Raw genomic sequence first — 14,727 nt, 5'->3', positions numbered from 1 at the left:
AGCAGATTCACATAAGAGAAAAAGCAGTGAACAGAAGATAATGGTGATGCAGTTCAGGCTTGGTGGTTCATGCCTGTAATCCCACCACTTTGGGAGGCAGAGGATGGAGGATGGCTTGAGCTCAGGAATTCAAGACCAGCCCGGGCAACATGGTGAAACCCATCTCTACAAAAAGTATGAAAATTAACCAGGTGTGGTGGCGCACGCCTGTGGTCCTAGCTACTTAGGTGGCTGACACAGAAGGATGGCTTGAGTCAGAGAGGTCAAAGCTGCAGTGAGAAGTGATTGCACTACTACATTCCAGCCTGGGTGACAGAGTGAGACCCTGTCTCAAAAGAAAGAGAAGAAAAGGGGATTCACTGTTTTTCTTTTGTTGTATCATTGCTACATACTGAATTTTCTCCTCAAAACCTAGGAAAGGAATGCAAAACGTGCAAACCCAAAAACTGACAGTCACAAAGACAATGACAAATATTTCATACTTGTGTGGAGATGGCCAAGTATTAGGATCCTGAAGTACCACACCAAGGGCATAAAGGACGAGGGTCTGTGAAAAAAAAAAATCCAATTAGTCAAGGACTAACAGAGGTAAAATGACTCCTAGAAAGTCAACTTATTCCAAACTTCTTTTAATATAGATAGTGAATACGAAATAATAATTTAAAATAATGGAAGAAATCGGCCGGGTGCGGTGGCTCACACCTGTAATCCCAGCACTTTGTGAGGCTGAGGCGGGTGGATCACGAGGTCAGGAGATCGAGACCATCCTGGCTCACACGGTGAAACCCCATCTCTGCTAAAAATACAAAAAAGTAGCCAGGCGTGGTGATGGGCACCTGCAGTCCCAGCTACTACTCGGGAGGCTGAGGCAGGGGAATGGTGTGAACCTGGGAGGCAGAGCTTGCAGTGAGCCCAGATTGCACCACTGCACTCCAGCCTGGGAGACAGAGTGAGACTCCATCTCAAAAAATAAATAAATAAATAAAATTTAAAAAAATAATAATGGAAGAAACCACAAGTGATTATTTTGGTAATCTTACAATGAGGAAGGCCTCCCTAAGCATGTCACAAAATCTAGAAACCATAAAGGAATAACAGACTTAACTATATGAAAATTTAAAATCTACATCCAGTTAAAAAACAATAAAAAAAGAATGTAAGCAACAATAAGTTATTTGCTATATAACTGACAGTTTGTATAGTATACAAAAATATATATAAGCTCACTAGAAAAATCAATGAAAGTTATAAAGACCAGAATTCACAAAAGAAAAATACAAACTGTTAATATATGTATGAAAATTTGTTCGATTTCTCCAATGATCAGAGAAAAGCAAGATTCATAAAATATACATAAGACTCAAATTCAGAGGTGGTGAGGATTTGGAAAGAAAAAACATTCTCATACATTGTTGCTAAAAGTATAAAATGGCTTTCAGAGAACATTTTAAAATTAACATACACATGGCCCAGTGTAGCGGCTAATGCCTATAATCTCACCACTTTGGGAGGCTGAGGCAGGAGGATCACTTGAGCCTAGGAGTTCGATATCAGCCTGGGCAACATAGTGAGACTCCGTCTTTATAAAAAACAAAAAAAATTTAGTCCAGCTACTTGGGAAGCTGAGGTGGGAGGATCACTTAAGCCTCGAAGGTTGAGGCTGCAATAGCACCACTGTACTCCAGCCTAGGTAAAAGAGCAAGACCCTGTCTAAAAATAATAATAACTTAACATACACATGGACTTTCACACAAAAACTCCATGTCTAAGACTACTCAACACCTGTACCAGTATATAATAAAAAAAATGTCAATCATAATTTCCATTAGCGGGGGCTGCTTAAATAAATCATGCTGGACGGGCATGGTGGCTCATGCCTGTTATCCCAGCACGTTGAGAGGTGGAGGCGGGTGGATCACTTGAGGCCAGGAGTTTGAGACCAGCCTGGCCAACATGGTGAAACCCCATCTCTACTAAAAATACAAAAATTAGCCAGGCCTTGTAGTGCAAGCCTGTAATCCCAGCTACGCAGGAGGCTGAGGCAGAAGAATCACTTGAACTCGGGAGGCGGAGGTTGCAGTGAGCCAAGATTGCACCATGCACTCCAGGCTGGGTGACACAGTGATATTCTGTCTCAAAAAATCAAATTAAAACATAAATTATGGTACAGTCACACTATGGAATATTATGCAGCCATTAATAATGAGTCGAATCTGTATCAAGTGCTAGGTGTACTAATAGCCATAATACACTCAATTAAGAAGAAAATTAAAGAACATTATAGGAAGAGTAACTTTTCACATATAAATTCTGTTTAATACATATGTATATGTGTGTTTCTATAAACATATACACAGAAATAGGTCTATAGAAATACATACTAAACTGCTAACAGTAGTACCTTTTGGGAAGAAAGACTTTCATGTTGTTTGAACTTTAAAACAAGCACATATTATTTTGTAACTGAAATAATTGTGTCTTTTATTTAATAACGGGTAGCATTTATTTGCCACTTTAAACAAATTTAAAATACACACCAGGCGGGGTGCAGTGGCTCATGCATATAATCCCAGCACTGTGGGAGGCCAAGGTTGGCAGATCACCTGAGGTCAGGAGTTCAAGACCAGCTTGGCCAACATGCCAAACCCCATCTCTACTAAAAATACAAAATTAGCTGGGCATGGTGCGGGCGCCTGTAATCCCCACTACTAGGGAGGCTGAGACAGGAGAATCCCTTGAACCTGGGAGGTGGAGGTTGCAGTGAGCCAAGATTGCACCATTGCATTCCAGCCTGGGTGACAAGAGCGAAACTCCATCTAAAATATATATATATACACACACACACCAAAAGAGTTGAGAATAGTTGAATGAATTAAACATATTAAATATTTTCTACCTCTCTAGGAATAATAAATTGGTCAATTTTTCCTTCAATATCTTGAAGCTGGGCAGAAACTGGAGTCAGTTTGGCAGTTCGAACAGTTTCACAAAGCACATGCTGACAATATCTGTTTTAAAAAAATTTTTTTTGAAGATGTTTATTTTAGGAGGCAGTTAGAAATGTACATACATTTAAAAAACGTTCTTCAACAACTGCTCAAACATTCCTAACTTGAAATAGTCCCATCATAATTCTTATCTGCTTAAAGATATGTTATATATTAGAAGTATATAAAAACTTATTAAAAATTTTATAAATTTTAAAATAAATACATTTTTATAAGATTTGTTATTAATCTGCATATAACTCTAGGTAGATAAAGATTTCAACAAATAAAAACACTTTTAAAAGTACCAGAAGAAAACTCAAAATGTTTCTATAATTTTTTTAAAGTTTATTTTTAGCATGAAGCTGACAGAAAATTATAAAGAATAATACAAATAACCTAACTAGAGAAACATTTTGTTTACATATTTCTAAAGATAACTAGGAAAAATATTTTCCGTAAAGATATCCTTAATGTATAAAACCTCTTTAAAAGTAATTAAAAAATCCAACAACCCCATAGAAACAGGGACAGAGAATACAAAAAGCAATTCACGAAAACATACAAATGGCCTGAAGACATGAAATGATACTCAACTTAATTAACAACTTAAAGACTGCCAATCATAGCGTTTTTTTTTTTTTTTTTTTTTTTTGCTTGCCAGATTGACAAAGATGAAAAAGAATGACAGCAGATATTACCAGAAAAAGATGGAGAAAAAGACATTCTCATATCCAATTGGTGGAAGTATAAAGTGGTACACCTCAAGTGTACATCACAATGAGAAGAATAAAAACTAAAAGGTATTCCAATTTTGCTATGAGTTAGTTCACTTAAATACTTTATATACAGGATCTTATCGAATCCTTACAAGAAACCCATGGGTGCTATTATTATTCTAATTTTACAGATTAAAATCAGAGGCAGTTATTTAAGATCACATAGCAGGTAAGTTGTGTTGACAGGATTCAAATCTTAACCACTGACCTACTGCATACATCCTTCAACTAGAAGCTCACTTCTAGGACCTTATTATACAGAAATATTTGAAAATATTAGCAAAGATGTAAGCACAGAAGTGTTAATTGTTTGTAACATCAAAAACAACAAAATCAAAACGGGAAACATTCTTCCTTCCTCTCCTCTGTACAAATATTTATTGCATACCTGCTACATGTGAAGCACTGTGCTAGATACTGAGCTACAACAACAAACAAGACATACACCATCAAAGGGGTTCAGATTCTAGTTGGCAGTGGGGAGGCAGAGTGGATAGGACATAAAGGATGAACAATTAAACAAGCATAGCGCATGTTATGACAAAGGAAGTTCAGGGTATTACTGGAATATAAGGCAGGAACAGCTACTCTAGGTAAAGGGTTTCGTAGAGAAATAAACACAGGCCGGGCCGGGAGCAGTGGCTCACATCTGTAATCCCAGCATTTTGGGAGCCAGAGGCGGGTGGATCACTTGAGGCCAGGAGTTCGAGACTAGCCTGGCCAACATGGTAAAACCCCGTGTCTACTAAAAATACAAAAATTAGCTAGGTGTGGTAGTGCACGCCTGTAATTCCAACTACTTGGAAGGCTGCGGCATGAGAATCGTTTCAACCCATGAGGTGGAGGGTGCAGTGAGCTAAAATTGCGCCACTGCAAACCTGCCTGGGTGACAGAGAGATACTGCATCTCAAAAAAAAAAAAAAAGGAGAGAGAGAGAAAGAGAGAAATAAACACAGGCTGAAATCTGCAAAACAACAACATAAAAAAGAAAAAAAAACACTCAAACCACCCACAATAAAAAAAAACCCCACCCCAAAACCAAAACCCAACACCTGGACTTAACTAAAGGAGAGACAAAAAGAGAATCTATACAGAGGAACAGTTTGTGCAAAAGCCAGGACAGGAGGTAAGAAACAAAAGACTTTGAGTAGAGCTAAACTGAAAGCTATGAAGACGCACAAGTGAGGATAAGGTGAGAACACAAGGCCCAGCTTTTGAAATGCTTCGTGAGCTATATTAGAGAGTTTAAACTTTAAAAAATTATTTATTTCCTTATTTATTTTTAAGAGACAGGTTCTTGCTCTGTTGCCCAGACTGGAGTGCAGTGACACTCTATCATGCTGCAGCCTCAAGCTCCGAAGCTCAAGCGATCCTCTCACCTCAGCCTCCCTAGTAGTTGTAACCACAGGTACATACCTTTATGTCTGTCTAATTTTTAAATATTTTGTAGAGACAGGCTCCCTCTATGTTGCCCTGAATGGTCTCAAACTCCTGGGCTCAAGCAATCCTCCAGCCTCAGCCTCCCAAATTGCTGGGATTATAAGCATGAGTCACTGCACCCAGCCCAATTGTTACCGGCTTACGGGCACACATTTACAAAGGAACTTCACCTTCGACTTCATACACTTCTATATAATAAAAACTTCAAAAGGCAACTAGTATTACTTTAAAAAAAGTAGTTACATTCAATGTAATAAATAAAACTTCCAACATTTAAAAGCCTCCCAGTTCTTTCCAGTGGTTATCTTGTTTTCTTTTTTTTCTTTTTTTGAGAGAGGGTCTCACTGTTACCAGGATGGAGTGTAGTGGTGTGATCATGGCTCACTGCAGCCTGGACTTCCTGGGCTCAGGTTATTCTCCTGTATCAGCCTCCTGAGTAGCTGGGACAATAGGCATGCACCACCATCCCTAGCTAATTTTTTGTATCTTTTTTTTTAGAGATGAGGTTTTGCCAGGTTGCTCTGGCTAGTCTTGCACTCTCGGGCTCTGGTGAGCCTCTCACCTTCGCCTCCCAAATTTGTGGGATTACAGGTGTGGGCCACTGTGCCCAGCCACTCTATCTTCTCTATAGTTGATTTTATGCTCCAAGGTAGGGTTGCTTGCTACCCAGTCTCAGACTTCTAACCCCAAAGCAGTCACAGTTGCAATTTAAAACAAAAATTAATTAAGGTATGGTTATATGCAATAAAATTAACCCATTTTACCTGTACAGTTTGAATTTTAGTAATTGTATACAATTGTGTAACTACAATCACAAGTAATATATAAGACAGTTTCATTTTCTTTCTTTTTTTTTTTTGAGAAGTAGTCTCGCTCTTTCGCCCAGGCTGCAGTGCAGTGGCGCGATCTCGGCTCACTGCAAGCTCCGCCTCCTGGGTTCACGCCATTCTTCGGCCTCAGCCTCCCGAGTAGCTGGGACTACAGGCGCCCGCCACCGTGCCCGGCTAATGTTTTGTATTTTTACTAGAGACGGGGTTCCACCATGTTAGCCAGGATGGTCTCGATCTCCTGACTCGTGATCCACCCTCCTCGGCCTCCCAAAGTGCTGGGATTATAGGCGTGAGCCACTGCGCCCGGCCGACAGTTTCATTTTCTTCATGCCCCTTTGTAGTTGATCCTGTCCCCATTCCTAACCCCCAACAGAATGCTTTTTATTACCATAATTTGCCTTTTCTAGAATTTCACACAAATGAAATCATATAGTAGCCGTATTTTATGTTTCACTCTTTCACTTAAATCACTAAGATTTATCTGTGTTGTTGTGTGTATTAATATGGTGTTCCTTTTTATTACTTGGTAGTATTCTATGGTATGGTAATACCACAATTTGTTTATCTATTTACCAGTTGAACATTTGAACTACTTCCAATTTTGGGCTATTTTGAATAATACTGCTATGAATATATGCAAACAGGTCTTTATGTAGTCATGTTTTCATTTATCTTGGAATGAAATTCCAAAGAGTGGAATTGCTGGGTCATATAAGTGTATGTTGAACTTTTTAAGAGCCTACTATATTGTTTTCTATTGTTTTCTTTTCTTTTGAGACAGGGTCTCGCTCTGTAACCCAGGCTGGAGTGCAGTGATGCAATCACTGTAGCCTCAACCTCCTGAGCTTAGGCGATCCTCCCACCTAAGCCTCTTGAGTAGCTTGGACTACAGGCGTGTCCCAGCACACCTGGCTGATATTTTGTATTTTTAGTACAGATGGGTTTTTGCCGTGTTGCCCAAGCTGGTCTTGAACTACTGGGCTTAAGTGATCCGCCTGCCTTGGCCTCCCAAAGTGCTGGGATTACAGGTGTAAGCCACCACATCTGGTCAAGCCTACTAAATTATTATCTAATGTTGCTGTACTGTTTTTTATTACCATCAACAAAGTATGAGTGTCATACTTGCTTGACTTCACTAGTACTATTTAACAGGCTAAGTTAAACATTTCCCACACAACCTTATGATTTTAAAAAGCAGATTCATTTACCTAATAAAATCTACGTATAAATACTTGAAGTCCTATAAAAATATATAGCTTTCCTAAATAGCAACAATAGCTTTAAATTAGATAAACCAGTTCAAATTTACCTTTTAATAATCTCCTCTTTTTATTGTGTCCTTACCTGAGCTGCTCAATTTTCTCTGGAGTAATAGGACCATTTCCAAAAACTTGGTTTATCTCTTCATATAATTTTTTTTGAACTTCTTCAGAGGTGGTTAAAAAACAGATTGCCCAGGTACACACTAGGTGAAACATTATATGAATAACAATGAAAATCGCTAACTCGTGGCTTGGGTATAGAATAAGAAAAAAACTAATTATTTAGAGTGGTGTTTTTATATTTGCTTTTTTTCTCCTATGATATAGAAGATAACATAAGTGGTACCAAAAAGTAAAATTATTCGCAGGGTTTGTATTTCACTGAATGGAACATCGATATTTACGGATTGCCCTCCAACAGACATAGTGCAATCTAGATGCCTTCTTTCTTAAAACTGGTAAGTAACCGGAGCCAATTAATTTTACCTTAGGTAAAATAGTTATGATAATAAATAAATTTCATATCTGTAGGAGTGCTCAATGTTGGTTATTGCAATTGATTATCGGATGCACTCAATCTTATTAAGTTGATTTATCAGTTCACTTAGGAGCACTAATGAAATGATTCAGACAAATCAAGCTAGCAGATTTATCAATAAATCAATATTCTAACATATTTACCTGTGATGGTAAATACACTGGCTCAAAATTTGTGACTGGTTATTGCTTAGAATAGTTCTCAACCAGACATGGTGGCTCACACCTGTAATCCCAGCACTTTGGGAGGGATTGCGCAGAGGGGATCACTTTGGGAGGGGATCTGAAGCTGGGGGATTGCTTGGGCTCAGGAGTTCAAGACTAGTCTGGGCAACATGGCAAAACCCCATCTCTACAAAAAACTCAAAAATCAGCTGGGTGTGGTGGTGTGTGCCTGTAGTCCCAGCTACTTGGGAGGCTGAGATGGGATGATTGCTGGAGCCCAGGGGTTGAGGCTGCAGTGAGCTGTGATCATGCCACTGCACTCCACCCTGGGAAACCAAGTGAGACCCTGTCTCAAACAAACAAACAAACAAACAACAACAAAAAAACAGTGGTTCTCAAAAACTACCTGGGAGATGGCTGATGCTATAACCTCACATTCACAAATTCTGGTTCAGTAGGTTTATGGTAATGTCCAAACATCTGTACTTTTAACAAGTAGAATATCACATTTATCTCAATTAACAAATGGCAAGATGAATGGCTCATGGCTTACTTTAGCTTAAACTTGTTTATGGATTATATTCATTGAGGAAATGAAAATGTAAAGAAATTACATGTTGAGAAAAAACCAGAAGAAATGAAAATGTAAAGAAATTACATGTTGGAAAAAAAACAGAGGAAAAAGAGTAATTATAATTTCCGTAGTAATACACTGGGATTATAACTATTAAAAGAATGGAACCTTCTGAACATATATACTACCTCTTTCCTTAGAATATGTTTGAGGTGACACCATCTGTAGCTCTATTGTTCCTGTGTCAAATACTTCTTAATATCCTTCTAGTAACTTGTACTTCACTTACCAATGATCTCTTTCCTGAGCTAAGGGTTAACTTAATCTCAAAGTTAATTTATAAAAAAAGTTTTCCTGATACACCTTATTACCCATATTGTTATCATTAAAATCAGTAGTTACCTGGTACTCAATTACTCTGATTAGTTTTTTTATATCTAGAGTTCACAAAAAATATGAGTGACTGCCTGTCCTTAACTTTTCCCTACATATGCCTCTTCATCATTACAGCTTCTGAGTGAACTACAGAATTTTTTTTTTTTTTTTTTTTTTTTGAGACGGAGTCTTGCTCTGTCGCCCAGGCTGGAATGCAGCGGCCGGATCTCAGCTCACTGCAAGCTCCGCCTCCCAGGTTCAGGCCATTCTCCTGCCTCAGCCTCCCAAGTAGCTGGGACTACAGGTGCCCGCCACCATGCCCGGCTAATTTTTTGTATTTTTAGTAGAGACGGGGCTTCACCATGTTAGCCAGGATGGTCTCGATCTCCTGACCTCGTGATCTGCCCGTTTCGGCCTCCCAAAGTGCTGGGATTACAGGCTTGAGCCACCGCGCCTGGCCTCGAACTATAGAATTTCTATTTTACAAGTGATGTGAAAACTTGTGCAGTGTACAATATGTGTGTCACACAATTTTACAACATAGAGTAATATACAACTGAAGGATTCACCACAACGATTTGCATACAGTGGTCATTCATGTACTCTGCTTGACTATATTATCACTTAAAATTAATATAACAGGCCAGGCGCGGTGGCTGATGCCTGTAATCCCAGCATTTTGGGAGGCTGAGGCGGGCAGATCATGAGGTCAAGAGAACGAGACCATCCTGGCCAACATGGTGAAACCCCACCTCTACTAAAAATACAAAAAATTAGCTGGGTGTGGTGGTGGGCACCTATAGTCCCAGCTACTTGGGAGGCTGAGGCAGGAGAATCGCTTGAACCTGGGAGGCAGATGTTGCAGTGAGCCGAGATTACACCACTGCATTCTAGCCTGGGCTACAGAGCGAGACTCCGCCTCAAAAAAAAAAAAAAAAATCTCACATTGACTTTTGGTTTGTGGGTTTTTTTTTTTTTAGATAGGGTCACACTCTGTCACCTAGGCTGGAGTGCAGTGGCAGTGATCGCGGCTCACTTGAGGCCTTGATCTCCTGGCTAAAGTGATCCCACCTCAAGCTTCCCAAGTAGCTGGGACTACAGGAACATGCCACCACGCACAGCTAATTACAATTTTTTTTTTTTGGTAGAGATCAAGTCCCACTACGTTGCTCAGCCTGTCACAACGATGGCTGAAAATAGCTTTAAAATGTGATTTTAAGGCCGGGCGCGGTGGCTCAAGCCTGTAATCCCAGCACTTTGGGAGGCCGAGACGGGCGGATCACGAGGTCAGGAGATCGAGACCATCCTGGCTAACACGGTGAAACCCCATCTCTACTAAAAAGTACAAAAAACTAGCCGGGCGAGGTGGCGGCGCCTGTAGTCCCAGCTACTTGGGAGGCTGAGGCAGGAGAATGGCGTGAACCCGGGAGGCGGAGCTTGCAGTGAGCTGAGATCCGGCCACTGCACTCCAGCCCGGGCGACAGAGCGAGACTCCGTCTCAAAAAAAAAAAAAAAAAAAAAAAATGTGATTTTAAGCCACTTAATGTGCTTTAAATGCAATACTGAATCAGACACAATTTCATAGCTCAGAGATAACTTGGAGGTCATCTGGAGCTAAACTCGTATTTTAGAAAAGGAGGAAAATGGAGAGATATGAATCTTGCCCAAGGCTAATAAGGGGCAGAGTAAGGAGTAAGAACTTATTAAGGTTTCTTGTTTATCTACTCTCAAAAACTTCAGAGGAGCCTTAAAAAACCACCAACCTACATCCAAATACATAGCAATTCTCCTAAAATCTCCCTAAAAACTGAAAATAAGATTAACATATTAATTCAACCTTGGAAATAGTCACTTTTCTTGGTGTCCAGAGCACAAGTGATTTAGATTTTTAAAGGTCTTTAGCAAAGACATATTTATTTTTAATGTAATACGTTTTAAAAACAAGGATTTTAAATCTATCTTTATATTAATTTTTTTTAAGCTGGGGTCTTGTTTTATTGCCCAAGTTAGGCGAACTCCTGGGGCTCACACAATCCTACCACCTCAGCCTCCAACGTAGCTGGGACAAATGTGCACCACTGGACCAAACAAGTAGGCATTTTTTAAAAAAAGTTGAATAAGGCAGGATGTGGTGGCTCACGCCTGTAATCCTAACACCCTGGGAGGCCGAGACGGGCGGAGCACCTGAGGTCAGTTCAAGACCAGCTTGGCCAACGTGGTTTCTACTTAAAATATGAAAATTAGCCAAGCATAGTTGTGGGCGCCTGTAATCCCACCTACTCAGGGGGCTAAGGCAGGAGAATCTATTGAATCGAGGAGGTGGAGGTTGCAGTGACCTGACATAGCGCAATTGCACTCCAGCCTGGGTGACAAGAGTGAAACTCTGTCTCAAAAAAAAAAAAAAGAAAAAGGTTGAATACATTATTTTTTGACATATGCTTACCTAAATTCAATTTAATCATCTATAGTATCTGGACATTTCTGTATGCCAAAGAAGAAAACTTTATGGGAAGTTTACATTTGTATCATTTTAAAGAAAGTTTCCTTAAACATTAAGGGATATAAATGAAATCCTTCAAGTGAACATAAATTTTCTAAAATTTAAATTCATGTCCTAATACTTCCTTTTGTTTTTTGGGTTTTTTTTTTTTTTTTTTTGAGACAGAGCATAGCTCTGTCACCCAGGCTGGAGTGCAGTGGTGTGATCTCAGCTCATTGCAACCTCTGCCTCCAGGGTTCAAGTGATTCTCTTGCCTCAGCCTCCTGAGTAGCTGAGATTACAGGCACATGCCACCATACCCGGCTACTTTTTGTATTTTTAGTAGAGATGGGGTTTCAACATGTTGGTCAGGCTGGTCTCGAACTCCTGATCTTGTGATCCGCCCACCTCAGCCTCTCAAAGTTCTGGGATTACAGGCATGAGTCACCATGCCTGGCCTCCTTTTGTTTTTTGACAGGGTCTCACTCTGTCACCCAGGCTGCAGTCCAGTGGTGTGATCACGGCTCACTGCAACCTCAACCTCCTGGGCTTAAGTGATCCTCCCACCTTAGCCTTCCTTACATAACTGGGATTACAGGTGTGTGCCACCAGGCCTGCCTAATTTTTGAATTTTTTATAGAGATAGGGTTCCGCTGTGTTGCCCAGGCTGGTCCCAAATTTCTGGGCTCCAGTGATTCATCCACCTCGGCCTCCCAGAGTGCTGGCATTATGGCTGTGAGCCACCTTGCCTGGCCCCCTAATACTTTCTTTAAGTATTTTTATCTTAGTATATTTTTATGCCTACAGAAGTATTTTTATAAATATTGTATAAATAAATGGTACTCTACCAATCTAAAAACCAAGTGAGGAAACTTAGAAACATATCAAATATTTTACAATTTTACATAGAAATCACCTTCAATTCCAATGAGAGGAGTTCTTTTAAATCGTGATTTCTGTGGCCTATATACTCTTGTTGGTAGACCTTAATAATAGCAGACTAGCTTGGAGTCAAAGTGGAAAGCAGCAGCAGGAAATGAAAAGCTCACTGTTCTGGTTGGAAAGGTGTCAACAGCAGTTTTCATTTTAAAGGCACTAACTAGAATTCACAATCCATAAAATGTGTCAAGAAATTTATGGCAATTTTCAGAGGTGATTTTAAGCACTTGGGGTTAAGAAAAAAAGCACCTATGTGAGTCAGCCCTTTAAAACAAGACTGAAAAAGAGGGAAAAATTTTAAAGAAGTCCTCTAAACAGTGTTTTATTTTTGTTTGTTTTGAGAGTCTTGCTCTGTTGCGCAGGCTGGAATGCAATAGTGCGATCATCACTCACTGCAGCTTCAACCTCTTGGGCTCAAGTGATCATCCTGCCTCAGCTTCCCGAGTGGCTGGAACCACAGGCATGTGCCACCACACCCAGCTAACGGTTATTTTTAGCAGAGACGAGGTCTCACTATGTTGCCCAGACTAGTCTCCAACTCCTGGGCTGAAGTGATCCTCTTATCCTGGCCTCCCAAAGTGTTGGGATTACAGGTGTGAGTTGCCATGCCTGGCCTTGTTTGTTTTTTTTGAGACAGGGTCTCACTCTGTTGTTCAGGCTGGAGTGCACAATCAGTTCACTGTCACCTCCATCCTCACGATTCAGCCTCTTGAGTAGCAGGCATGGGCCATCATGCTCAGTTAACTTATTTTTTTTGTAGAGAGAGGGTCTCTCTTTTCTGGGCTGGCCTCCAACTCCTGGCCTCAAGCAATCTTTCACCTCAGCCTCCCAAAGTGTTGGGATTACAGGTGTGAGCCACTGTGCTCAGCCTGTATTTTAGTAATTCATCTGAAAAAGAAATCAATTTATACTTACATTTTGCAGTTATTATGCAACTGGCCAGAGAAAATATCATACTGTCTTCTAGGATCTAGGAAACAAAGCTAAGTTTAGAAAGTGTGAAAAATGTAAGGTAGCCTATATTAGGCCCTGCTAAAATAATCTACAGTATAAAATTAGTGTCAATGAAAAAAAAAGTACATTATTTCATTATGATGTTTTCATTAAAACAAAAAACCAAAATCTGTATAATGTGAATACCAACCTAATTACCACATTGCTTTTTAAAAACATTTTTAAAATTGATATACTATAGTTGTATGTATTTTCAGAGTACAAGTGATATTTTGGTACATGTATACAACATGTAATGATCAAATCAGGGTATTTGTTGTGAATATTACTGGTTCATGATATACTTTGGTAAATAAACTCAGTCCTATTTTTCTGGCTTAGCCTAGTAAACAGCAATGAAGCCTCAGAAATAGGACAGATCTCATCACTGTCCTGGAAGCCTACAGCATAAAATTAGTGTCAATGAAAAAAAAGTGTATTACTTCATTATGATGTTTTCATTAAAATGAAAAACCAAAATCTGTATAATGTGAATACCAACCTAAATACCACATTGCTTTTTAAAAATATTTTTAAAATTGATATACTATAGTTGTATGTATTTTCAGAGTACAAGTGATATTTCGGTACACGTATACAACATGTAATGATCAAATCAGGGTATTTGTTGTGAATATTACTGGTTCATGATATACTTTGGTAAATAAACTCAGTCCTATTTTTCTGACTTAGCCTAGTAAACAGCAATGAAGCCTCAGAAATAGGACAGAAGATCTCATCACTGTCCTGGAAGCCTACAGCATAAAATTAGTGTCAATGAAAAAAAGTATATTATTTCATTATGATGTTTTCATTAAAACAAAAAACCAAAATCTGTATAATGTGAATACAACCTAAATACCACATTGCTTTTTAAAAATATTTTTAAAATTGATATACTACAGTTGTATTTTCAGAGTACAAGTGATATTTCGGTACACATATACAACATCTAATGATCAAATCAGGGTATTTGTTGTGAATATTATTAGTTCATGATATACTGTGGTAAATAAACTCAGTCCTATTTTTCTGGCTTAGCCTAGTAAACAGCAATGAAGCCTCAGAAATAGGACAGAAGATCTCATCACTGTCCTAGAAGCCGAATTCAATTTCTGCACCAACATATACCAGACTACTTCTGGCTACAAGGACTTGCATGTGTAGAGTGGGGCAGAAGATTCCTACAATGAAGAGGTGTGGCAATAACAACTAACCTCATTGGCCTGACAATACCACAAATGCAGTGGTATGCTGGCAGTATTGTGAACAAGCCACACTGCCACACCTGGTCAAGCAGGCAAAGTGATTTGGTCTAATACACCTAACACAAGTCCTTCTCCTCTTTTGTAATTCAAGAATTTTGG

At 39.3% G+C, this 14,727-nt stretch overlaps 1 protein-coding gene across 2 annotated transcripts in view; it reads right to left on the bottom strand.

Annotated features, from left to right (window-relative positions):
- The window catches only part of LOC112636521 (cytochrome P450 20A1), a 67,884-nt gene that overhangs the window by 13,015 nt on the left and 40,142 nt on the right, over positions 1–14,727 (bottom strand). For both annotated transcript variants that reach the window (XM_025405247.1, XM_025405246.1), the window contains exons 8-11: positions 13,283–13,337; positions 7,381–7,501; positions 2,897–3,008; positions 483–547 (exon numbers count right to left, since the gene is read on the bottom strand). In XM_025405247.1, coding sequence (XP_025261032.1) covers positions 483–547; positions 2,897–3,008; positions 7,381–7,501; positions 13,283–13,337 — 353 coding nt within the window. The remainder of the gene's footprint in view (positions 1–482; positions 548–2,896; positions 3,009–7,380; positions 7,502–13,282; positions 13,338–14,727) is intronic.

Source organism: Theropithecus gelada, chromosome 12 (assembly GCF_003255815.1).
Source record: "Theropithecus gelada isolate Dixy chromosome 12, Tgel_1.0, whole genome shotgun sequence".
Lineage (NCBI taxonomy): Eukaryota > Metazoa > Chordata > Mammalia > Primates > Cercopithecidae > Theropithecus > Theropithecus gelada.
This window is presented reverse-complemented; position numbering and strand designations above follow the sequence as displayed.